A 26,762-nucleotide genomic window follows, 5' to 3' on the forward strand; every position below is an offset into this window, starting at 1 on the left:
GCAGAGGGGCTGTGCTCCTAAAGAATGCTACATCTTTTTGAAGTTTGGAGAGACTTTGAAGTAAAAATGCAGTAGTGTTGAAGTAGCCGTGATTCAGGGAGAATAAAGAGGGATTGTGTTTTTCTACAGAAGAGGCTTAAGGGAAAAGCCAAGGAGTGGGTGGTGATTTGAGGATAAGGAAAGAGAAAGGTAACCAGAGTGAGATGTGCTAAGATAATGGTTGGTTCCATGTTGCTAATTTATTGACTCTGGGGCTTAAGGATCGTCACTGGAGGCTTAAGGCTTAGGCAAGGGGAAGACAAAGCGGGGGTAAGAAATGAAAGAGGGGGAAGAGAGCGAGGTAAAAAGCATACGGTTTCAGGGCCAATTCCTTTGGGGGTGTTGGGAAAAGATGGAAGTCGGGAGAAAAGTGATTTTAGCAGATAAAAATAGAGAAAATACCACTTGTCACAGTCTTTATAACATCCATTCTCTACCAGGAGATACTGGACTAAATTTTATTGGTATGTAATTGTGCAATGTAAGACAATTTGTGATTTTTTTCAACAGTTTTCTCTGGATTTTTGTACTTAGAAACCTGAACTGTGTCCTTTATCAAAGATCCAGACTTTTCCTTATTCTTGTATCTCACTAGTATGTTGCTGGAAGGGGCTTCTGATTATTGTTGTATGTATAACTAGGTCTTGTGTTTCTGGTTTCCCATTTGGGGGGATAATTTGCTCTCTGATACCCTTGTTTTCCCTAGCTTTTAGTTTCTAGGTTCTATGTAAATAAGAATGGTATAATGTTTGCAAGAAAATTTTATTAACTTAAGCACTGAAAAATAGAATCTTATAACTTTGGAAGGGATATAGAGATCCTCTACCTTTAGGAAAGAGCTGTTTTAAAAGACTTCCACCAAAGGAGTTTCCACAACATTCTTGATGTCTCATTTAAGGAATTCTTTATTATATCTCACCGAAAATCCACTTGCTGTAACAAACTGTTTATATTCCTTATCATTGAGAAGCATTTACATAGCTCCTTGCTTATACATGAAACACTGTAGGACTAAGTCTCTTTGTTTAGCATATGGCCCAACATGTTAAGGGTTGCTCTGTAACACTCAGAAGAAAAACGTTAAAGAAACACATTTTGTGTTTCTTTAACATTTTTAAGAATAAGTAAGAATAAGTGAATTTCAGAGGTGTGAAGAGCGTTGATTAGCTGTGAGTTACATGTCTAGACACTGTGGTGCCTGTGAAAGTCATCACCTTTTCCTCATCATTTCTGCTTCTGTGTAGTTTGTCTTCAGGTTGAGAACAGCTGGCTGCCATCTTCTCTGTAAGATCATTTTTTGTCACTTCTCTTCTTCTTTTAAAGGCTGCAAATAGTTCCAGTTCCTTTCATCTTTCTTCAGAGGTTTTATTTTTTCATCCTGTTAATCATCTTTGAGTCTCTTGAATCCCCTCCAAGTTTTATTTTTCCTTAACATTCCTTTTCAGTTTAGAAGTACAAAGCTGGATGCAGTGCCCTGAGAGTTTCTGATCACCTTTGAGTGTCATGAGAAGATGATTTCACACTTGTACCTGTGCCAGAATCCATTTCATATCACCTTAGATTATGTTTGCTTTCCAAAACTGTACTCATGTGGTGCTGACTGCCTGTCAGATTTTTATCTCCTGTGACCTTGATCTTTTCCTCTTATGTTTATTTATAACTTGTACATTAATCATCTTTTATTTGTGGAGTTTATTTTTCTTGGCTGGATAGATTGCTTTGCACTGTCCTCACTGAAATTCATTGCCTTTCTTTTTCTGATTACTTCACCACTTACTCAATGTCATTTCTATTCTTATCTTCCAGTGTGCCCAGCCCATGGGCTTCCATTGCCTGTGCTATCCCAGTCAGTGATGCAGATGTTAAAAAAAGAAGGGTAGAGACAGTGTCCTCGAAATGATGGCAGAACATGATGTGTTGATGTTTCTCAAAATTTACTCTAATGAGCAGCCAGGCTGAGTGGTAGAGGGCTGTCTGTGTTCCCCTCCTTTCATGCTTTTTATGCTCCTAGGATCTGTTCCTCTCACCACCAAAGTTTGGTGCCTCTATCACCACACAACTGTGCTAAGGAACAAAGAAAGCTTTGTCAGAGCAATTCATCTTGCACGCTGCTGTCAGATTTAATTTTTTTCACTGCCTTGTTCATATCTTTCCCTGTTCATAACTTTCAGTGGCTCCCCAACACCACTGAATTAAAAATAGCTTTCTCGTCTGGCATTCGAGGCACATTTTGGCCCCAGCTTCCCTTTCTGGTCTGATTGCCTGTGACTATTTGTTTAAGAATGAACCACTTGCCATTCTCTCACACTTTCTGAGGCCTTGGTTTGTCTGCATTGTTTGCTTAGAACACTCTGACCAAAAAAAAAAAAAAAAAAAAAGGTCCCTGGCAGTCCAGTGGTTAAGACTCTGTGCTTCCACTGCATAGGGCATGGGTTCGATCCCTGGTTGATCCCACAGGCCATGTGGCATGGCCAAAAAAAAAAAAAAAAAAAGCACATGCTGACACTTTTCCATCAGATTTTTGTCTGTTAACACCATTTAAGACCAGTGTCTTTCATGTTCTTTTCTTTGTGGATTTCTCCATCTAGATATGATCTTTCCTTCCCACCCTCCCTTATACTCCTGAGGGTACTTATTATATTTTGTCTTTTGTTATAACTAGTCTTTAGAAATAACCATGCTTTTCTTAACCTTCCTGGTAGACTGTAGCTTTTTTTTTAACAACTGTCTCTTCCTCATCTTGGTAACTTTGGATATACCTCCTAGTATGTATTTGCATAAGTAGATGCATAAGAAAATACATTTTTGCTTATAGTATTTATGGGTATGTGCCAAATAAATGAACTATATATCAGTTTCAGCATATTATATGATATATTTGATTTAAATTCTGTTGTAAGCTCCTTACTTGGTAACAGACTGGTAGTAGAGTTTGGACTGGCAGCTGGTATACACTTTGAGTAGCATTGTTATAGTCTACTTTTTCACCCTTAAAAAAAATCTAGAAGGAATTAAAAGTTTATATCAATTTACTGCTTTAGTCATTAAACAAAAGTTGTTAAATGCAGCAATTGCTTGATTGCATAATTAAAATTTACTCTAAAAGCCCTTTTATAATGGACTTTTATTGTTTTCTAGAAATTACCCAACTCTGGCTAATATCGAAAGGAAGAAAAAGTTAAAAATTGAAAAGGAAGAGAGGGGAGCAGTGTTGACAACGACACAGTATGGGTAAGTTCCTTAAAATTGCTTGCACCCTCAATGCTTATTTTAAATGCATGTATGTACTTATAAATAGTAAAAAAGAGCATACACCCAAATCCTAAAACCTCTATACTTTCAATTCTGAAATCTTTGCTTTTGTAACTTTTTTACTTAAAAATTTTAACATTATATTTTAAAATAAGTAGTACCCTACATTTATGTGGTTTTCAAAACGATTTACAGTAACAAGTCTCTTCTCTCTTTGTATCCTAGCTAAACAGATCTCCTTCCCAGAGGCAACCCATTTTATCTTTCTAAAGATATTTCATCTTTATATAGCACATAGATAATAGTCTTTTTTTCCTTTTTTGATACTATTATACATCTTGCTTTTTTTAGCCAAATAATATACCTGGAGATTGTCCTATATTGACATATAAACAAGACTCCTCATTCTCTGAGGGTGTGTAAGAAGCATAAGAATATCCCATAGGGTCTTTTTTTTTTTTTTTTTTTTAAAACAATTCTCTATTGACAGACATTTAAGTTTTCACCAATCTTTTACTAATAAAAAGTTGCCATTATTGCCCTGTACATACATTTTACACATGTGCAGATATTTCTGAGCATGGATTCCTAGAAGTGGTTTTGCTGAGTCAAAAGACATGTGTATTTATAATATTGATGGGTAACTGCTAAATACCTATCACAGAAGCTATTGTAGTTTACTCTCCCACCAGCAGTATATGAGACATCCCATTTTCCCCAATGCCTCACATTCATAGAAGTTTTTCCATTTTGTTTTGTATTGAAGTGTACAACTGGATGAATTTATATACGTTCACATACCTACATACCCATGTAACTTCCACACATTAATAATACATAGAACATCTTTACCTCACAAAGGTTTCTCTCTTAGGCCCTCCTTAGTTCCATGCCTCCCCACAAAGGTAACCTCTTTTCTGATTTCTATCATCATAAATTTATTTTACCTGTTCTTAGAACCTTGTATAAATGGAATCATATAGTGTGTCTTCTTTAGTGTATAGTTTCTGTGGCGCAAAATTATCTTGTGAGATTCATCCGTATTGTTGTGTATAGCTGTAAATCCATTCTTATTGCTATATAGAATTTAATTGTGAGAATATACATTCATTCTACTATTGGGCATTTGGATTGTTTCCAATTTGGGCTATTATGAATAAAGCTGCTATGAACATTCTTTTAAGTGTCTTTTGTGGACATAAGTACTTGTTTCTTGTTTACATTGGCCATATACACACACACACTAGGTCATACTAGATATTTAGTTATAATAGATATAGTCAAACAGTTTTCCAAAACACTTGTACTAATTTATACTCCTACTGACTCTGTATCTAATTGCTGTGTGTCCTGGTCAATGCATAGTATTGTTACACCTTTTCCTCATGTTATACCATTTCCCTCATGACTAATGATGTTGGACATCTTTTTATATGCTTATCCGTCATGTCGATATTCTCTTGTGAAGTGCCAGTTCAAGTCTTTGATCATTTTTTTTTGGCGTTTTTTAAAATTTATGTGTAACATAGACAAAATTATTTAAGTTAATAAATTTTTAAGGAATTTCACGTGTTCTGATTGTTTCTACTGCCAATCACCTTAGTTCCTCCAAACTCATAATCTTCAAGATAAAATAGCCCTTTCAAAAAGAAGTTATGTTAGCCCACAATTCTTTTAGTTGGGCTTCTTTGATCTCCAGGGGAATATGGACACACTTCAAAATTCCACACGTGTAATCTTTGGGATCCAATTTCCTCAAGCGATTTACTTTAGGACCATGTTTAGGGTCAGGAGATGGACCTGCTTGGTTCTGAATTTGACATCCTCTAAAAATGTGTTAGGTTCAAATCATATTCACTCCTAAGCCATCACACCCTAGAACAGTACAGATCATTGGGATATGTCAATACCTTTTTAAAATCCAAACACTGTGTTCAAGATAAAAGCTTAAAAAAAGAAGCCATCTTTGTTTCATGTCAACATTAAAATTACAGTACTAAATCAATACAGCTGATAATTTAAAAGCTTAAGATATGAGGGAAATTATCAGCTCTGTAGTCCTGGAAGCAATCTTTATGTTTATGAAGACACCCCCATCACTTGATTCTCTTTTAGGTATCATGTTCCTTCTTACCTGTATCAAAACTCATACTGAACAATGAGTTCTGGGTTGCAAAAGAGGATTTATTTTTGCCCCTGTCTAGAAGTCTTTGTCCAGAAATTAGACAAACACAAGTGCTATTGACCACTTTTTAACTGGGTTGCTTTTCTTGATTAGTAGGGGTTATTTACTTAGATACAAATCCTTTTTTGCGTAGAGTATAGGTAGTGCAGATATATATAGTCTTGCAATTTGTGGCTTGCCTTTTTACCCTTAATAGGTGTCTTTTTTTTTTTTTTCTCCATATGATAGTCTTAACTGCTCAGATATCTGGGGTCAGCTGGGGGTTATCTGGTGATCTTGACAAGGCTTAGTCACAGCTGGGGTTTGTTAGCTGATGGTTGGGGTGCCTATATAGTTACTCTTCGTGGTACTCCTCATTCTTTAGCGTAGATCCATCTTTCCATCTGATACCATTTTCCTTTTGCCTGAAAGACTTCCTATAACATTTCTTGTAGTGAGGGTCTGCTGGAGATGACTTCTTTCAGCTTTGTGTGTCTGAAAAGATCTTTATTTTACCTTCCTATTGGAAAGATATTTTTGCTAGATACGTAATTCTAGGTTAACAGTTTTCTAAAAATTTTATAGTATTTTAAAGATGTTGCCCCATTGTTTTCTTTTTTTTTTTTTTTTTGCGGCACGCGGGCCTCTCACCGCTGTGGCCTCTCCCATTGCGGAGCACAGGCTCCGGACACGCAGGCTCAGCGGCCATGGCTCACGGGCCCAGCCGCTCCGCGGCATGTGGGACCTTCCCAGACCAGGGCACGAACCCGTGTCTCCTGCATCGGCAGGCAGACTCCCAACCACTGCGCCACCAGGGAAGCCCCCCATTGTTTTCTTATTTGCATTGTTTCCAAGAGAAATCTGCTGTCATCATTTTGTTCCTCTATATAAAATACCTTTTATCTCTGACTGCTTTTAAGATTTTCTCTTTCTCACTAGCTGTGAGCAATTTGATTATTATGTGCCTTGGTATTATTTTCTTACTTTGTTTTATTGTCCATTGAGAGTATATGTAATGAACCTTTTTTATTAAATGGTCTTTGTTCTCCTATGCATAGTTTACGTAAGTATGTGCTCACATAAGTATTTGTTTTCCTCCTAAGAGAAGTAATTGCTGTGGTTTGAGAGGGCACTTGATTTGGGCTAGCTGTGAAGTTGTGCTTGGTCTGTGATCTTTAAGTTTATCCTCCTGTAATGTGAAGAGAGTAATACCTCTCTAATCTATTTCAAGGAGTTACCATGAAGTTTAGACAAAAACCATGAAGTTTAAACAGGAAACAAGGTAGCATATTTGTAAAAGCATCAGAAACTTTAAGGCTACTTACAATTAAGTAGATAAGAGTTAATGCACTTTGTAAAGTCTAAGGAAAGGAACATTTTATCTTAATGTATAATAGGAATGAAAGAATGCTGCCAATTAAATTCACTTACTGTAGATTGTACAACATAGCCCAGTTTCAGAGGGATTACATTATGGGAGGAAATGTGCAATTTGGAATTGATAAAATATGGTATATTGTGGTATGTTATCCTTTTAAAGTTCTACTTTGGAAGCCATTGAATTTATTTTATTCTGGTCTCTTTAATGTACTAGGTGACAGGTGATTGACAGCTAAATTTCTTTTGCATTCAGTAATCTTTTTCAAATTTTTCTTGAAAGGTCAGTGGCTTTTATATTAAGAATTGCATTTTTCTTACTCCAGCAAGATGAAGGGGATGGCCAGACATTCACAGACGGCAAAAATCAGAAGTCCTGGCAAACGTCACAAATGGAAAAATGGTCATGCTGGACAGAGAGCAGCCATTGGGTCAGGCAATCCCTTGTGTGATTCAAAGCCTGAAAGTACACCAGAGGCAAATTCAGACCCTCTGGGTGTTTTGGTAAACACTGATTCCGGTAAGCTAAATAAGAAAACACCGTGTTTTTAAGAGTATAGCCAGTGATGCAGAAATTGATTCTTCACATCCTTGTTTGGGGAGAGTTTAATGGCAAAAAATGTAAAAAGGGAAAATGATGCTTTTGTTCTTAATAGGAGTGTTTTGTCAAAAACCTTGTTTAAAGAAACTTTTTCTGAATCTTGGGAATGAATGCATGAGGCAGGCAGAATGTGGGAGAAAGATTATATTTATTGGATAATTTCCTTAGTATCATATAATCTTGGAAATTTTCTTAAGATGATTTTGAATGTATAGATGTTGTGGATTCAGATTTGCACCATTATGTGAATTTTCCCACCTAGAAAGCAGGAATTCCAATGGAAGCCAGTATTTATGCTGCTCAGCATGAACACGGTCTCTTTGGGTAAATAATGTTAATTCCATATATTTAAATAATACTGTTCTTCCTCAGAGCATAGAATATATTTATGTGTGTTTATTGTTTTTTCTTAAATTTCTTCTAGAATGTAGGAGATAAGTTTACTCTTGCTTATAAGTTGAGAAATTAAAGGACCAAAATGTTGCTGTCACAGAAGGACACCGCTAAGGCTTCATTTCTCTTCTGAAAAATAAAAACGTCTATGTAAATATTTTACCACCTTTCCTTCTAATAACGATGTGAGGCTTTATCCAGTTGCTAGTGATTCTTTTGCAAAGGGGTGTTACTGATGTTACATTGCAGGTTTGCTAGCAGGCTCTGCTCAGCTTGGGGGAAAGCGGCTTCTACGACAATCACAGATTATGTTATAAATTTATTTATTTTGGGCTGTGTTGAGTCTTTGTTGCTGCGCGCAGGCTTTTTCTAGTTGCAGCGAGCGGGAGCTACTCTTCATTGCGGTGTGCGGGCTTCTCATTACGGTGGCTTCTCTTTGTTGCAGAGCACGGGCTCTAGGCGCGCGGGCTTCAGTAGTCGTGGCTTGTGGGCTCTAGAGCGCAGGCTCAGTAGTTGTGGCACACGGGCTTAGTTGCTCCGCGGCATGTGGAATCTTCCCAGACCAGGGGTCAAACCCATGTCCCCTGCACTGGCAGGCGATTCTTAACCACTCTGCCACCAGGGAAGTCCCGTGGCAGATTACTGAATTTATGGATGGGAAGAAACGGGGGTATAACTACTTCATTGACTAAATCAGGATGGAAAAAGATCTTGGCATAAGGGAATGTTGGGCTAAGAGTGACAAGATAAAATTTAGTAGGAATAATAATAATAAATTATTTTAACACCACCTAACACTTACTGAGTAAGGTATTGGGTTGGCCAAAAAGTTCGTTTGGGTTTTTCCGTAACATCTTAAGAAAAACCCAAACGAACTTTTTGGCCAACCCAATACTTCTGTGCTCTAAATGCTTTGTATATATTAGCTCTTTTCCTCCTGACAACGTTTTACGTATGTACAGATGCTACTTCCATTTTCGAACCAAGGAACTTAGAGTGAGTAATTTACCTTAGTCATGCTGCTAATTAATGGCAGAGCCAGAATTAGAATTTAGGTGTCTAACTCCTAGTATACTATACTACCTCTACACGTGGAGTCTGAATTTGGCCAAAAAAATATTGTAGGAGTCTAGGATAGTTGAGATGTGGGAGAGAGTTTTAAAAAGGCATCTTATGCTTGCTGCTAGCAAGGCAAAGACAGAAGACATTTTGGGCCAGGGCTGAATTTACTCTTGGGCACTGATTTTTTTTCCTTCAAAAAATGTTGGAGAGAGCCCACATACTTCTTCAAACTTACAGTTTGTGACCTTGATGATGAAATACAATCTGTACCTAAATATAAACTTCCATGTCATTAAAATACTTGAAACACAAATGTGAAGACTACTGTTATAAACAGTGTTACTAATTTGAAAATTACATAATTCTTCCCTTTATGCAATTTTCTAAATGAACATTTGAAGGATTCTGTAGCACTGAATACTCTGTTTTTGCATTGTTAGCTTTGGTTGGGTAATTCTGTTTTCTCATTTTTAAAGAAGTGTTTCAGTGTATCAATCTGGTGAAACACTAACAAAAAGATGAGTATATCTTGCTTCTATTTGTATCTAGATCTTCAAGAGACACCTTAGACCTGAGAAACAATAGTTAAATGCCTTTCATCCTCATGGTAGAAAGCATTCAGTCAGATCTACGAGCAGTTGAATGAGAGATAGCAAGTAATTTTGTTTTGGCTTAATGTTGAAACGCTTACCTATTCCGAAGGTCAGAGATGAAAATGTAAGTCTTGAATAATAATAAAAAATCCTAAAAGTAAGCTGTAAATTTATAATATTGTTCTTTGAGGAAATCAAAATGCCAACAATCAAATTATGGTAGCTTAATTTTGTAGGAAAGATTCCATTTAAATTTATGTTATTCTTTCCCTGGGATTTCTTCTGGACTTTCACATTTTCCAAATCAATGTTTCAGAGTGTTGGTTTTTCAGCTTTCCACTCCAGGTATAGCTACAGAAAACCGCATGTACCATTTTTTCACATGCCCTAGATATTCTCAGATTCTCAGCTTTCCAATTTATCAGTTTTACCTTGTTTGGAGGCAGCTTCCTTCACATGGGCCAGAGCCAATCAACCTTCATTAAGATCTAGTTGTGCTTGTTATTCAAGTTGTCGGTGGCAGGGCAGCATTATGACAGTGTGGCCCTATTCATGCTCAAATGTCGCACTTGACACTTTTCAGCACTAAGGTCACTTTAAAAATGAAGATCCCAGTTTCTTTTATTTTTTGCCTTTTTTGGGCTTAGAACCTTATCTGGACAGCAGCATTCACATTTAGACAAGATAGTAGTTGTTGAGAATCTCTATAAACCTCATGTCACGTTTAGAAAATCACTGCCTGAGCCCACCTTTTTTTGATGGTAGTTGGTAGTATGTGAACCCTTATTAATCGTGTAGATGCTTTATTTATTTATTTTTAAAGATGGAGAACTTCTAAATTAAATTAAATTAATTTATTTATTTATTTTTGGCTGCACTGGGTCCCCGCTGCTGCGCGTGGGCTTTCTCTGGTTGTGGTGAGCAGAGGCTACTCTTCGTTGCGGTGTGCACGCTTCTCATTGCGGTGGCTTCTCTTGTTGCGGAGCACAGGCTCCAGGCGCACGGGCTCAGTAGTTATGGCTCGCAGGCTCTAGAGCACAGGCTCAGTAGTTGTGGCACACGGGCCCAGCTGCTCCACAGCATGTGGGATCCTCCCAGACCAGGGCTTGAACCCATGTCCCTTGCATTGGCAGGTGGACTCTTAACCACTGCGCCACCAGGGAAGTCCCTGTGCAGATGCTTTCAATTGGGAATGGACATTGTTTCAAAAGGAAAGCCCGTCATTTGGAGTCTCAGCTTGTGAGTGTTGAGTGTGGCCTGTTGTCACTGGATTTCCTTGGCGGTGCTCAGCTCTTGTTTAAATACAGCATGTTCTGTGGCTTTCCTGGCCCGTGGTTTTAACAAGTATTGTCTGGGCTAGAAGGAAAGCAGCTGGTCAGTAATGTGTCCTTGAGCATCACTGACTAAAGTGCCTCAGTGTTCACAAAACAAAGGATCCAGTTTGTTAGTCATTCATCATAACAAATATAGCTCTTGTCATAGAACACTGGGACATCAGTCTAACTATGCATCGAGGTAAGCTAGATGGCTTCTGTTGTTAAAAAGGTAGACGTTCAAGTAAGAAAGTAAGCTGGCCTCGCACATCAGAAATCATGAATGCCCATTGTTAAATACCTGGTTTTGAGGTTTGGAAACTATAAACCAAAGTTCCCATTTTTTTAGAGTGATTTTTTCAAGATATAGCTTTTTCTTTGTGAGAATTTATAAATCTTCTTGGGGTTACAGCATATAATTGTGCTTTGTTCCATAAAGGCAATAGGGGAAAAGAGGTATTCATTTGTATGAACTCCTAGCTCTTACCCTTGGGAAGGCAGTTAAGTGTAGTGAGCTTTGTGACACTCCTCATAATGAGTACACCAGCCACTCACGTTGTGGTTTTAATGTATGTCTAAAATTCTTTGCTTCAAGAGGTGGAGCTTAATTTCCCTCCCCTTGAATGTGGGCTGGACTTAGTGACTTGTTTCTAGGAATAGAATAATGAAAGAGCAGAATAGTAACATTATGGTGGAGACTACCAAGGGATCATGGTTAATATCACCGGTAATAGGTTGAGATGTACCCCCCTGATATATGATGAGAAGGTCACTACCTCAAATCCACAGCCTCAGTCTAATCATTAGAAAACATCAGACAGACCCAGCTGAGGGGTGGATATTCTATAATAACTGACCGTAGTCTTTAAAACAGTCAAGTTCATGAAAGGCAAGGAAATACTGAGAAATTGTCACAGGTTTGGAGAAGGCACAGATCAAGGAGTCATGGTGATTGAATGTGATGTGATATGGTGGATTGAATCCTAGAAGAGAAAAAGGACATTAGTGGAAAAACTGGTGAAATTACGTTACAGTCTGTAGTTTAGGTAGTAGTACTATTCCAATGTTAATTTGTTAGCTATGGTAAATGTACTGTGGTTTGTAAGATGTTAATATTAGGGGAAGCTAGGTGAAGGGTATATGGAAATTCTTGGTACTATCTTTGCAACACTTGTGAATCTAAAATTGTTTCAAAATATAAAGTTTAGAAAAAAAGGGAGGCAGGAAAGGGATGATATGTAGGCCAGTTAAAGCTGTGTGGTCCACTTCTTGAATTGAATTGTGAGGAAACACTTTCCTCCAGGTTTTATTTTCCTATGTTTTCTTCTTCTATTCATTTCTGATTACAAAAATAATGCAGAAAATGTGAGGAAAAAACTGAAAAGCAAAATAAAAAACAACCTACTTACAGACAGCCACTGCTCACGTTTTGTTTTATATCCTTCAATATTTTTCTTATACACATGTATGTGATTTTTTAAGGAAAATGGAATCATTTTATTGAAAAGAAAAAAGAATAAGCTCTGAATCCAGACAAAATCAGGTTTCTTTTGTGGCACCACCTCGGCATAGCTCTATCATTCTGTACCAGTTAGCCTTTTTGAACTTGTCCTTAACTCATTCATGCAAGAGTTTGTTCTTCATATATTTCTTGAGCACTTATGTACTGTTCTAGGCTCTGAGGATACAGTACTGAACAAAGCCAAACCCCTTCTCTCCTGTACCTTATGTTCTGCTTGGGGCAGCTTCAGTAAATAGGGGTTGATATCCTTCGTAACGATGAGTAAAGCTAAGGAAAAGGATAGAGAATGGCAGCTGGAGAAAGGGGTGTGCTGTTTTATATAATCAGCAACGGCATCTGTATGATAAGGCGACATTAAGAAATCTAAGTAAAATTAGGGACTGAGACCTGAGGGGAGAGTTTTCCAAGCAGAGAAAGCAACAAGTGCGAACACCCCGTGGTGAGAGCGTGCTTTGTGTATTCAGGGAACAGCAAGGTTGGAGTGGAGTAAGCCAGGAAGAAAGTGGTGAAGGATCAGATCAAGTAGGGTCTTGTAGGCAGCAAAGGACTTGAGACTTTACTCCGAGGTTGAGCAGAGAGGTGATGTGATGTGTTAAGGTGGAGAATGGACTGCAGAGGTGGGCGGGTCATATCAGGGTGTCCTTTCAGGAGGCTGCTAGAACTGACCAGGTAGGAAATGTTGACTGGGACTGGGGTTATAGAAGTGAAGTGATGAGGAGGAGTATGATTCTGGATATATTTTCAAAATAGAGCTGACTGTACTTGTTGCTAGATTGGATATGGTATGTGAAAAAGAGAAGAGTCAAGGGTGATTGCTAGGTTTTGGCGTAACCATGTAGAAGAGCTGGCGTTTATTGAGATGGAGACTACTGGCAGGCATGTTTGGAGGAGAAATCAAGTGCTTGTTTTTGGACATGTTAACCTTTGAGATGCCTGTTTGATACCCAAGTAGAGATGTTGAATAGCAGTTAGGTTATTCTGGAGTTTAGGGGATAATTGAAGGCTGGAGGTATATATTTGTGATTTACCAGCACCTAGATAGTACTTTGAGATAAAATGAGATCATAAGAGGAGGAGGAGGAGGAGGCATAAAGAGAAAAGGTTGCTGAGGATTGGACCCAGGGACATTCAAGAATTTTGAAGTTGGCCAATGAAGAGAATTTAGTAGGGAGACTGGGAAAGGAGAACCAAGTGAAAGGTTTCTGGAAGCCAAGTGAAGGAAATGTTTTTAAAAGTAAAACATGACTACAGTTGGCCCTTGAACAGTTTGGGAGGTTAGGGGCACCAGCCCTCCACGTGGTCGAAAATTCAAGTGTAACCTGTAGTCTGCCTTCCATGTAATGCAGTTCTTCTGTATCCACAGTTCCGAATCCATGGATTCAACCAACTGCAGATCAGTTTCAATAGTATTTACTATCGAAAGATATCTGTGCATAAGTGGACCCATGAACTTCAAGCCCGTGTTGTTCAAGGGTCAGTTGGACTGTCAGATGTTGTCACTAAGTTAAATAAGATGAGCACCAACAAGTATTCCTCTTTGGCAACACAGAGGAATCCAGTGAACTTGGAAGAAAAAGGTTCACTGGTGTGGTGGGCCTGAAAGACAGATTGGAGTAGATTCTGGAGCCTGTCAGATAGCTGTAGGAAATTTCAGGCCTGGGTATTCCCTGGTGAATTATATAAATAGTTATTTGGGGTTTTGCTGTGAAAGGGAACAGAGAAATGGGCTATAGCTGGAAGACATTTATTAACATTCTTGACCAGAGAGACATGTTGGTAAGATGACTTAATTTTAAGAAGAGGACTTTATATATCTGTAGGAGATATTCTAGCCCACTAGTTAAGAATTGGGATTTGGAATCAGATAGCCAGAATTTAAACTTGACCCATGTGTTCTATAGATTTGTTACCTGAAGGATCATCCAGTTCAGATTCTCTGAATTTTGGTTTCCTCACCTGTAATTAATAGTGAAGGCGGGGCTTCCCTGGTGGCGCACTGGTTAAGAATCTGCCTGCCAAGGCAGGGGACACGGGTTCGAGCCCTGGTCCGGGAAGATCCCACATGCCGCGGAGCAACTAAGCCCGTGTGCCACAACTACTGAGCCTACGCTCTGGAGCCTGTGAGCCACAACTACTGAAGCCCACGCTCCGAGAGCCCGTGCTCTGCAACAAGAGAAGCCACCGTGATGAGAAGCCCACCCACTGCAACAAAGAGTAGCCCCAGCTCGCCACAACTAAAGAAAGCCCATGCACAGCAACAAAAACCCAATGCAACCAAAAAAAAAAAAAAATAGTGAAGGTGATACTTCATAAGGATTAAATGAGCTCATGCTTTTAAAGAGCATTGTATAGTCAACTGTATTGTACTTTTTCGTGCCTCTCTTTGGGTCTTAAAAGGACATACTACAGTTTGGTACATCAGCATTCAAACAATGAGATGACCAGTGTCTATACTAATATTGTTGCAGATTCTGTTTTATCCACTAGTAACTTATTTATATATATAACTGCATATTTTCCTTGCCCTTTATTAATTCAGGAGAAAAGGTAATAAGTTAGCTAAAAATTGACAAGGAGCAGTTTTTGGAGGGTCTGCTGCTGGGCAGTGTGGGTTGGTGGAGGAGAGAGGATTTAACTTCATCCACCAGAAGGTGGTAATTCCATACTCACAAAGAAGTTTCCTCCTGTTTCCTCCTGGCATGTTTTGGTTTCCCTTGGACTGACTTAGTAAACGTTAAGTACTATCTTGAAACATTTCATATTGGTTGTGGGTTGAGTTGGTTCATTACACAGACAGGTTACTTACTGTCTTCATTCTTCAGTCAGGCGTTACTGACTTGTTTAGAATAGATGTAATACATTTTGAGAGCTGCCAAAAATAAACATAATAGGTGGTGTCCGGGGGCTATAGCTAGGCTTGCTGGGTCTGATCAAACACTTTACCTTTGGCAGGCTCTTAGTACTTGGTAAATTCTCATAGTTGGTTTGTTTACTTAAGTTCTTAGAAGTTCTAAATAATAAAAATTTGGGGCAGGTTCAGTTCAGCGTAACTCTTTGTGCCTTTAGCTATAGAATGGTTGAAACGTTATATGTGCCCTCTAACCCAGTCTTAAAAACAACAAAAAGAGTGGATATTTTATTTATTCTAAATCTAATTTTCAGAGTCTGTGATCCTAATCCAGTGAAGCCAAATAAATTTATGGCCTTCCTGCTACCTTAATAAAATTAATTAATAGCCTAAATAAAATAAAATAATAACAAAGACTGTCTAGTTAATTTAGAGAAGGCCCAAGTTCCATAACCTGTGAAGCATGGTAAGAAGTCGTGAGTCGTGTATAGCTTCCATTTGCCCCTCTGTTTTCTCTTTGGAGCATATAGCTTATCTGACCATAAAAATTTAAACCAAGGGGAAATTTTTTGAGTCTCCTGGATTTCATTTTTGAGAAGATTGAGGAAATGATCAGAAATTACTTTCTTTTCACTAACACATGAGGGAGTGGGGGGCTGTCAGCTTTCTTTTTTATGGTTGTAGATATTTTTGGTATACAGTTTTACTCTTCGGTCTTTCTATTCCAGAGTCTGATAAAGAGGAGAAACCACAAAGTGCTGTCATACCTAAGGAAGTGACACCAGCCCTGTGCTCCCTAATGAGCAGCTATGGCAGCCTCTCGGGGTCCGAGAGTGAGCCAGAAGGTAAGTCACGGCCTCAGTTGTTACAGTTAGGTTTGTTTCGTTGCTTTTTGCCTTTGATGTACACTGTGCATCAGTAGCATCCTTTCATGTGTATGTATCTGAGGACACGTTGTGTCATGCACATTCTTTGATCCTCCAGTTCCTTCTTCATTTGATTCAGAAGTTAACATGGGATGAAATGAAGTGGGAGAAATGGGGAAATGTATTGCTCCTCTAGGAGAAAAGGGCAAACAATAATGAAAGAATAGGAAGGGGAAGAGATAATATCCACTAGTGAAATTAAAGAAAATTCTAAAAGATATAGTGAAGAAGGTTAATTACTTCTCTCTACTCTCAAGAACCCTTGTCTTAACATGTTTTGCACCTTTAGTAGGTGGAGCGAGGTCCTTTGTGACAAAGAGGATAATAACATTCCTTACATGTATATGGAGCATTGCTCTTTATAGAGCTCATTTACCTAAATTATCTAGGTACAGTAACCCTATACTTGCGTTGCATTCGCCTGTGTATGTACTTTAAAGGTTGAGAGACACGGAGTCCTTTATATAGTCTTTCTGAGAAGTTAACGTTGTTCAGGATACGTGTGTTAACCTTTAAAGATGATAATAAACCAGCTCAATCACTAGCGTCTCTTTTAGGGCCACTTAAAAGAGCTGCAAGTAGGCTTGGCAGTATGGCAGTTCTTAACCCAAGGTTCATATCAGTAATCCAGCATTTGTTTAGTGAATAAGCATGTGTCCTATTGTGCCTGTGTACCTGACTCTGCATGGTCATTTTATCTAGGCTTCACCAGCCAACCATGAGAGAATTCATGAGTGTGTGTCTCAGATATGTAATCACAGTAGGGGCTGTACTCAAGAATAGAGGGTCTTAAAAGTGAATATGTAGGATGAAGGGAAGGTTTGAATGTAATTGGATGAAATTGGCAGGACTTTTAATGTTGGCTAGGTTAGAGAAAATCAATGTTTGTGTAGTTGAGATGTTGAAGGAAGGGTTGGGCTTTAATACGAAAGTTAAGGTTTAGATCTATCTATAACAGGAATTTTTTTTCCTTTTTTCCTTTTACTATGGTAACTGGCTAAAAGCTAGTTGAATTTTGAAATATAAACTACTTTGGCTTTATCAGAGTATTCCTTAGCAGGTGGTTGCCTCTTCTTATTTTTTTTTTAATCTTAAGAAAAACAGTATTTATTTCTTTACTCTTGTTTCCATTATACTGATATGAAGATGAAGTTATTCTTTAAACACGTATTACATTTCCTGCTTATCATTTGTATTTATGACAGGTGATAGCAAAGAGAGCTATTACCAGATTACTGAATCCCATAAAAACAAGCTGTACTAATGCTTTCTTCTCTCATTCCTAAGATAAAACATTTTATACTCATGTCTTCATTTTGAGGCTGCCACTATTTTTTAAATTAGAAGGAAGAAAGGAAACTGAAAGGGATCTTTGAGGTTTCAACCCTCCATTTTATAGACCCTTAAGCTTCAAGAGGGTAGGTTTGCAAAGCTAGTATATGGCAAAGCTGATGTAAAGCTTAGGTTTAGGGACTTAAATGTCTAAAGAAGCCAACTATATTGCCTTCCATTACAGTCTTTCTTTGCGTGGCATTTGCTTTCTTCCTGCACAGTAATGCATAGCTTTTCTCTTCTAGTACATAACAGAAGATGTTGTCTGTTAAAAGATATATTTGATTTTGTATGAATTCATTTTGACTAATTGTCTGAAATGTCCTGCCTTAAGGAAAAAGTCCTTGCTTCACATTCCTAAGCCTTAAGAATTATTTTATGTAATTTGAATTCAGCTTTATTAAGCCATCCAGGTCACTAGCAAATTTCTAGCTTTCAGTGTTAATTCTGGGCTATAGGATAGGATAGGATATTGACACAGAGGGACTTCAGGATAAATAAACCAAGGAAATAAAGTGAGCCTTCTCTGAACCATGAAGTAGCGCCTAGAAGGCTGCTTATTTAAGTGGGTTCTAAATGGAGAGAAGCAGTCTGATTCTTTCTCACAGATTTTAATGACCGTATTTTCATGTTTAAGACCTGTCTTAACTTAGGAATTAACATAGAAGTGTGTAGAGGATCTTAAACATGAATAGTGCTTTTCCAGAATGAATTTTAAACAAGGAAAGAGTCCTTCCAGAAAGACTGAGCAAAAGAAGAGGCTATATACTTGGTTCTGGGGCTGTCAGAATCATTAAGATATAGATAGGAAAGAAAATTTCAGTGAGCAGTATTTCCAGACGTTTTATCTATCCTGGGTCTTGCATGTTAGTTTTTTGTTTTTGTTTGCGCCATGTGAGAAAGAAGTTAAGCACAGTTTTGCAACTCGCCAAAATTGTTTTGTTTCTTCAAACATGTTTGACTATGATTGAGGGACCTCCATACTTACTGAAAATTGATTCAAAAGGCCACAAACAAAAAAGAGTGATTTAGGTTTGAAAAAACTCAGTGGCTATGTTTTAAATCTATTTGGATTGATAAATATTACATTAAAATATGATACTAAGCCGGAAAATGTTGTGAACCTCAGAAACATATAAAGTGGTCCCAGTTCCTCATTCCTTAGCAGGGAATTGACAATATAGGCTCTGAGTCATTTGACAGTTTTATTCCTGGATTGGGAGAGCAATACTTGAAGGGAAAGGGAATAATAGAAAATAGTGCCCTAGTTTTTCTTTTTTGCCTTTAATTATTATTCCCATAGTTTTGAACTCTGCAAACCACTTGTGAATTCTTAGCTCCATTGTTTTATGGTTATATTTCTCTTCTTTTCCTCTTTTCCCCATTAGTTTGAAGGCGCATTAAAATCACTATCAGGGCAAATTCTTATATAGTGCTTACTCTGTTTCGGGCACTGTTTAATGTGCTTTACTCATTTAATTATTGCAGTAACCTCATGAAGTAGGTGCCATTACTTATGAGGAAATTTAGGCAGAGATAAGTAGCTGCTCCAAGGTCACACAGCTAGGAAGTCTTGGATCTAGAACTTGAACCTAACAGTTTGTAACAGAGTCTGTGCTTCTAATGCTTACCCTGTACTTCCTTTCAAATGTAATTTCCACATTCAGTCCTATGTAATGCTTGAATGTTGAGAGTTTTGAGGCATATGATTAGCCTGTTAACACTCTTGTCCAGGCAATTGAACTCAGTTCCCGACTTCTAGAATAGAACTCTTTATATCACATCAGCCTATAATTCATGGTAATCAAAAATATAGAAAAACCATTTGGGGCTGAGAGGAGAGAATTCCTATCTTAATACTTGTGAATTTTCAACTGATTATATGGTTGTTGTTTTTTTTCCTCAATATGGTGAAATACACTGGTTGATTTTCAAATGTCAAACCAACCCTGTATTCCTGGGATAAAGTCTACTCGGTCTTGGTGTATTACCTGTTTAATACATTACTGGATTTGATTTGCCAATATTTTATTAAGGATTTTTGCATCCGTGTTCTTGAGGAATATTAGTCTGTGTTTTTCTTCTCTTATAGGCTTTGTCTGGATGTGGGATGAGTTGGGATCTGTTTCCTCCTCCTCTTTTAAGGGTTTGTGTAGAATTGCTGCAATTTTTTCTTGTTTGTAGGATTCAGTAGTGAAGCCATCTGTACCTGGCATTTTCTCTGGGGGAAGATTCTAAATTAATCAAATTTCCTTAATAGGTATGGCACTATTCAGATTTTCCACTTTTTCCTTGAGCCAATTTTGGTAATTTGTATTTTTCAAAAGAATTTGTTTCAGTTTGACCAATTGTCAAATTTATTGACATAAAGTTGTTTGTGATATTTTCTTGTGACATATGTAGGATTTATAGTGATGTTCCTTCTTTGATTCCTTGTACTATTAATTGGGGTTTTTCCCCCCTTTTTTCTTGATCAGATCATCTTGCTAGGTGTTTATTAATTTTATAAATCTTTTCAAGGAACTGCCTTCTGGCTTTGTTGATTTTTTCCTGTTGTCTATTTCTAACTGATTTTCACACTTTTGCTCTTTCTTTCCTCCTCACTTTCTACCTCATTACAGTAGAAACTTAGATAAGTGATTTTAGATTTTTTCATTTCTAATGTAAGCATTCAGAGCTATACATTTGCCTCCATGCATTGCTTTAGCTGCATCCCGCAAATTTGACACATTTTGTTTTTATTTATTTCAAAATATTTTTAAATTTCTCTTGTGATATATCCTTTAACTCTGGTTATTTAGAAGTCTGTTCAGCTCCAGTTTTTGGAGGGTTTTTAAAGATAGTTTTCTGTTATTGATTTTATTTACTTCTTTTATGGTCAGAGAACATATTCTGTATGCTTTCAGGTTTTCAATTTATTGAGATTCGTTTTATACCCCAACACAAGGTGAATGTTTATGTGAACTTGACAAGAATGTGTGTTGGGTCGAGTGTTGTCAGTTTGAATTGGTTGTTAATGGTACTCAGGTCTTTCATATCCCTGCTCATCTTCTGTCTCATTGTTCTTCAGTTACTGAGAGAAGAGTATTCAAGTCTCCAACCTTAATAATGGATTTGTCTATTTCTCCTTTCAGTTCTGTGAGCTTTTGCTGCATGTATACTGAAACTCTGTTTTTAGGTGTTACTGTTTTGTCTTCTTGACAAATTGACTTCTTTATCATTATGAACTGTCTCTCTTTATCACTGTCGATAGTCCCTGTGCTGAGGTCTCCTTTGTCTGATATTGATATAGCCATTCCAAATTTATGATTGCTGTATACACAGTATCTTCTTCTATCCTTTTACTTTCAACCTTTAACTTTATATATGCAGTCCTTACTTTGCATTGTTCCTGAGTTTAAATTGCGCAAAGCAAGGACTGCCTGCAGTTTAAGATTGGTTTCTTGTAGACATTATGTAGTTGGTCTTGTTGTTGTTTACCAGTCTGACCAGCTAACCTTTTTTTTTTTTAACATCTTTATTGGAGTATAATTGCTTTACAATGTTGTGTTAGTTTCTGCTGTATAACAAAGTGAATCAGCTATACGTATACATATATCCCCATATTCCCCTCCGTCTTGCATCTCCCTCCCACCCTCCCTATCCCACCCCTCTAGGTGGTCACAAAGCACCGAGCTGATCTCCCTGTGCTATGCGGCTGCTTCCCACTAGCTATCTGTTTTACATTTGGTAGTGTATATATGTCAGTGCCACTCTCACTTCGTCCCAGCTTACCATTCCCCTTCCCCATGTCCTCAAGTCCATTCTCTACGTCTGTGTCTTTACTCCTGTCCTTCCCCTAGGTTCTTCAGAACCATTTTTTTTTTTAGATTCCATATATATGTGTTAGCATACGGTATTTATTTTTCTCTTTCTGACTTACTTCACTCTGTATGACAGACTCTAGGTCCATCCACCTCACTACAAATAACTCAGTTTCATTTCTTTTTATGGCTGAGCAATATTCCACTGTATATATGTGCCACATCTTCTTTATCCATTCATCTGCTGATGGACACTTAGGTTGCTTCCATGTCCTGGCTATTGTAAATAGAGCTGCAATGAACACTGTGGTACATGACTCTTTTTCATTTATAGTTTTCTCAGGGTATATGCCCAGTAGTGGGATTGCTGGGTTGTATACCACCTAACCTTTTAAGTGGGGTATTTAAACAAATAATTATAATCAATGTTGTAATATTCGATATTTGTTTCTATTTGTCTCATCTGTTTTTGGTTCTATCTGTTTCTTAGGTATATCTCTTTGTTTTATTTTTTAGGAGTTGGTCTACAGTTTATAGGATACAACTTTAACTTATCACAATACACTTTCAAACGATACTATAGCCCTGCATATATAGAGTCATACCTCAGAGATATTGTGGGTTCTGTTCCAGACCACTGCAATAAAGCAAGTCATACAGATTGTTTGGTTCCCTGTGCATATCAAAGTTATGTTTACACCATACTGTAGACTGTTAAGTGTGCAGTAGCATTATGTCTTTAAAAAAAACAGTGTACTTACCTTAATTGAAAAATACCTTATTGCTGAAAAATGCTAACCATCATCTGAGCCTTCAGTGAGTCATAATCTTTTTGTTGGGGGAGGGTCTTGCCTTGAGGTTGGTGGCTGCTGACTGCTCAGGATGGTGGGTGCTGAAGGCTGGGGTGGCCGTGGCAGTTTCTTAAAATAAGACACCAGTGATGTTTGTTGTATCAGTTGACTCTTCCTTTTATGAACAGTGTCTCTTGTATCATGCAGCGCTCTTTGATAGCATCTTATTCACAGTAGAACTTCTTTCAGAATTGAAGTCAGTCCTTAGAAAACCTGCTGTTGCTTTATCAACTAAGTTTATGTAATATTCTAAATCTTTTGTTGTCATTCAACAGTCTTCACCAGGGGTAGATTTCATCTCGAGAAGTCACTTTCTTTGGTCATCTCTAAGAAGCAGCCCCTCACCTGTGAAAGTTCTATCATGAGATTATAGCAATTCAGTCACACATCAGGCTTTATTTTTAATTCTGACCCTTTTGCTATTTCTACCACATCTGCAGTTACTTCCTCCACTGAAGTCTTAAACCCCTCAAAGTCATCCATGAGGGTTGTAGTCAACTTCTTCCAAATTCCTGTTAATGTTGCTATTTTGACCTCTTCCCATGAATCATGAATGTTCTTACTGACATCTACAATGGTAAATCCTTTCTAGAAGGTTTTCAATTGACTTTGCCCAGAGCCATAGGAGGAATCACTAATCTATGGCAGCTATAGTCTTTCAAAATGTACTTCTTAAATAATAAGACTTGAAAGTCAAAATTACTCCTTGTCCATGGGCTGCAGAATGGATGTTGTGTTAGCAGGCATGAAAACAATATGAATCTCCTGGTGCGTCTCCATCAGAGCTCCTAGGTGACCAGGAGTGAGCAGTCATATTTTGAAAGGAATCTTTTTCTGAGCAGTAGGTCTCATCAAGAGGCTTGATATATTCAGTAAACCATGTCATAAACATGTGCTGTGTCATCCAGGCTTCGTTGTTGCATTTATAGAGCACAGGCAGAGTAGATTTAGCATACTTCTTAAGGACCCTAGGATATTCAGAATGGTAAAGGAGCATTGGCTTCAACTTTAAGTCACCAGCTGCATTAGCCCCTTACAAGAGAGTCAGCTTGTCCTTTGAAGCTTTAAAGGCAAGCATTGTCTTCTCCTCTCTAGCTATGAAAATTATAGATGGCATCTTCTTCCAATACAAGGCTGTTTCGTCTACATAGAAACTCTGTTGTTTAGTGTAGTCGCCTTTGTTAATTGTCTTAGCTAGGTCTTCTGGATAACTTGCTGCAGCTTTACGTCAGCACTTGCTGCTTCACCTCGCACTTTTATGTCATGATGACGGCTTCTTTTAAACCTCTGTTAGTTTCTGACTTTTCTTCTGCAGCTTTCCCACTTCTCTCAGCCTTCAAAGAATTGAAGAGAGTTAGGGCCTTGCTCTGGATTATAGGCTTTTGCCTTAAGGGAATGTTGTGGCTGGTTTGATCTTCTGTCCAGACCACTGCAGCTTTCTGCATATCAGCAATAAGGCTGTTTCCCTTCCTTATCATTTGTGTGTTCACTGGAGTAACACTTAATTTCCTTCAAAAACTTTTCCTTTGCTTTCACAACTTGGCTAACTGGTACAAGAGGCCTAGCTTCTGGCCTGTCTCAGCTTTTGACTTAAAGTGAAAAACATGAGACACTTCCTTTCACTTGAACACTCAGAGGCCATTGTAGCACGGTTATTAACTGGCATAATTTCAGTATTGTGTCTCAGGGAATAGGGAGGCCTGCGGAGAAGGAGAGAGATGAGAGAATGGCAGGTAGGTGAAGCAGTCAGAACATCCATATTTATGAATTAAGTTTATTGTCTTATATGGGCATGGTTTGTGGTGACCCAAAACAATTACAATAGTAACATCAAAGATCACTGATTACAGATGACTATAACAAATTTAATAACAGTGAAAGTTTGAAATATTGAATCACCAAAATGTGACACAGAGACATGAAGTTTGAAATATTGAATCACCAAAATGTGACAGACAGACATGAAGTGAGCAAATGATGTTGAAAAAATGGTGCTGATAGACTTGCTCAATGTTGCCACAAACCTTCAATTTGTACAGAATGCTCTATCTGTGAAGAACATTAAATCGAAGCACAGTAAAATGAAGTATTCCTGTAATTTAAGAATTTTACAGCAATATACTTAGATTTTCCTCTTCCCTTCCTTTGTGCTATTGTTATCTTAGATTTTAATTCTATAGATGTTATAAACCCCACATACATTGTTATTATTATTTTTGCTTTAAATAGTCAATTATCTTTAAATTTTTTTTCAAATGAGAAAAAAGGTCTTTTGTATTTATCCACATATTGACTTTCTGGCACTCTTCATTCCTTTGTGTAGATCCAAGTTTCCATCTGGTATTATTTCTTTCATAGGGATCATTTTCTGTAGTTCTTTGTGGTAATCTCAATTATTGGCAGTCATAGCTCACAATTTGAAAAATTTTGTATAATACATTGTACATGCTCAGTTTTAACTAATAAGTAGCCAGTATTATGGCTGGGGAAGGGGAATGTTATGGGGTTTTTTTGTTATCTTTGGAAGTTTTCCCTGTTTTTTAATTTGTTTTTTATTTTTGTGTTTATTTTTCATCACATTTAGAAGCTCCCATCAAGACTGAAGCAGACATTCTGGCAGAAGACCAGGTTCTTCATAGCAGTACTCCTAAGAAACCAAGTCAAGATGTTAAAGCAACTGTTAGAAATTTCTGTGAAGCCAAGTATGAGAGCCAAAAGAAAAGTTTTAAAAACACAAATCCTAAGAGGAAAAAAAATTATCGTAATCATCAAACATTATTTGAACCAAGAGCACACCATCCATATCTCCTGGAAATGGTAAGTGATTTTTCTTTATGTTCTGATCTTTGTGTTCTTCTCTTGTCTTGAAGATAGAGCTCCTGGGCTTGTGTGTGTGTATTTTAAGGTTACCAGAGACATATGCTCCTTGAAGAGTTATCTATGTATCTTAATTCTGAAGCTGCATTTGAAATATAGCTGATATTTGGTAAATGTAGAATGATTACAATTTTCAAAACTGCTTAAAATAAAGGAATCTAGGTTTAAGTGGTTGGTAAAGAAATATGTATTGAAGTGTACTGACCTTTTTAAAGTTTTCCTGTTGAAAGCACAGCTAAATACAGTGCAGGCTGAAGGGAGAGAAAGGGTTTTATGTTTATTCTGTGCATTATTGGCTTTATTCTCAGCATGATGTGCTCAAAAATTTATGATCTTTCTTCAAATTGTAAAGAAGCAATGCCTCTTTTGATTCTAAGTGATGGGCATGAAGCTGTTCAAAGATCCAAGACTTTCATATCTAAGAGTGATAGAAATACTCTGAAATTTTCAGTGGAATTGTAAAACTATCTGTTGGCATTCTGTGCAAAGTCTGATTTTGCCTGGTCAGTTATATGCTTCTGCTGTAGCTGAAGTTGTTCTGTGACTACACTCTATGACATGTTGTAATACATGTAGACACAGTTGCTTCTTAATAAAATTGATCTGAAATGTACTCTGTTTTGTAAATTTTGGTGCTATATAAAGTAAATTGCATTTTTAATTGTTTACCTTATAAGTGGTATATTAAATCATCTTTCTACTGAAAGGTCCTGTGTGGGTGTTTCTGAACTACATTAATGACATCAGAAGTAAAATGAGTAGTTACATTAAATCTTTTTGGCGAATCACATATAATTCCTTGGTTATGTATTCTAGATACCAGGGATTTTCAGCTTTCTTTCAATTACAGTAAACACAAAAATGGGAAGTTCTGAAAGACCAGCAGAGTTAGGATTTTTTACTGCTAGTTTCATTATTACTATATTTACCATATCTCCTTACCACTTTCTATACTGTTTATAGATTTGGGTTTGGGAGGATCCTGTTTGACATGATTTTTAGATTTAAAGAATTGTAGACTTTTAAACCTCTTTTTCCTGTCCTTTGCTGGATAGTCCTAGAGAGGACCTCAAATGTGAACATTTGTGCTTAAAGCTAGATAGTTTTGGTTAAAAGGAAATATTCTTGCATTGTGTTTTTAGTAAAATAGTTAGTAAATATAATACACATCTTTATTGTTCTGTGTTCTTTATATAGAGAAGGCACACATGCTATTTTAGATGGTGTTTCTTGGATATATTTTATTTACCAGCTAATCTTTTTATTTATCATTTTTTAGCTTTTAGCTCCAGACATCCGACATGAAAGAAACGTGATTTTGCAGTGCGTTCGGTACATCATCAAAAAAGACTTTTTTGGACTTAATACTACTTCTGCAAAAACTAAAGATGAATAGGTGTCTGGTGTTTTAGCATACATATCTGAAGCTGTAAAATAGTAACATCTTCAAGTTTGTGGAGGGAAACCTTTTCTTTTTTTTAAACTGGATTAGTAATTAAATTGTAAGCCTCATGGGCTATTATGTAGGATTTTCAAGTCTTTCCTTTGACTCTATACAAATAAATACATAACTGATTTTTAAGACTGTGTCTGTATTGTTGGGATCATACATAATATTTGCTGGCAGAATTCTACTTTTTATTTGTGTTTATTGCTGTCATGTAAGGAAGTCTGCCCTTGGGCCAGTTAAGAATTGAAGGTACTGGTTTAGTGGTAAAGAAAAAAATTAAAAAATTTTTTAATTCAGCTGAGCAGAGCTATAGGTTGGGGAGAGAAATACAGTCATTTTGTTTTTAATACGGGAGAGGA

General features: G+C 37.3%; 1 protein-coding gene across 1 annotated transcript in view; it reads left to right on the plus strand.

Moving 5' to 3' along the window:
- NUFIP1 (nuclear FMR1 interacting protein 1) overlaps positions 1 to 26,540 on the plus strand; it is a 39,631-nt gene extending 13,091 nt beyond the window's left edge. Inside the window, exons 6-10 of the mRNA XM_082602221.1 lie at positions 3,178 to 3,270; positions 7,159 to 7,352; positions 15,893 to 16,009; positions 24,661 to 24,893; positions 26,233 to 26,540. Coding sequence (XP_082458347.1) covers positions 3,178 to 3,270; positions 7,159 to 7,352; positions 15,893 to 16,009; positions 24,661 to 24,893; positions 26,233 to 26,349 — 754 coding nt within the window. The 3' untranslated portion in view covers positions 26,350 to 26,540. The remainder of the gene's footprint in view (positions 1 to 3,177; positions 3,271 to 7,158; positions 7,353 to 15,892; positions 16,010 to 24,660; positions 24,894 to 26,232) is intronic.
- The last annotated feature ends 222 nt before the right edge of the window (positions 26,541 to 26,762 follow it).

This window comes from Mesoplodon mirus (genome assembly GCF_964341445.2).
Source record: "Mesoplodon mirus genome assembly, chromosome: 17".
Classification (NCBI taxonomy): domain Eukaryota; kingdom Metazoa; phylum Chordata; class Mammalia; order Artiodactyla; family Ziphiidae; genus Mesoplodon; species Mesoplodon mirus.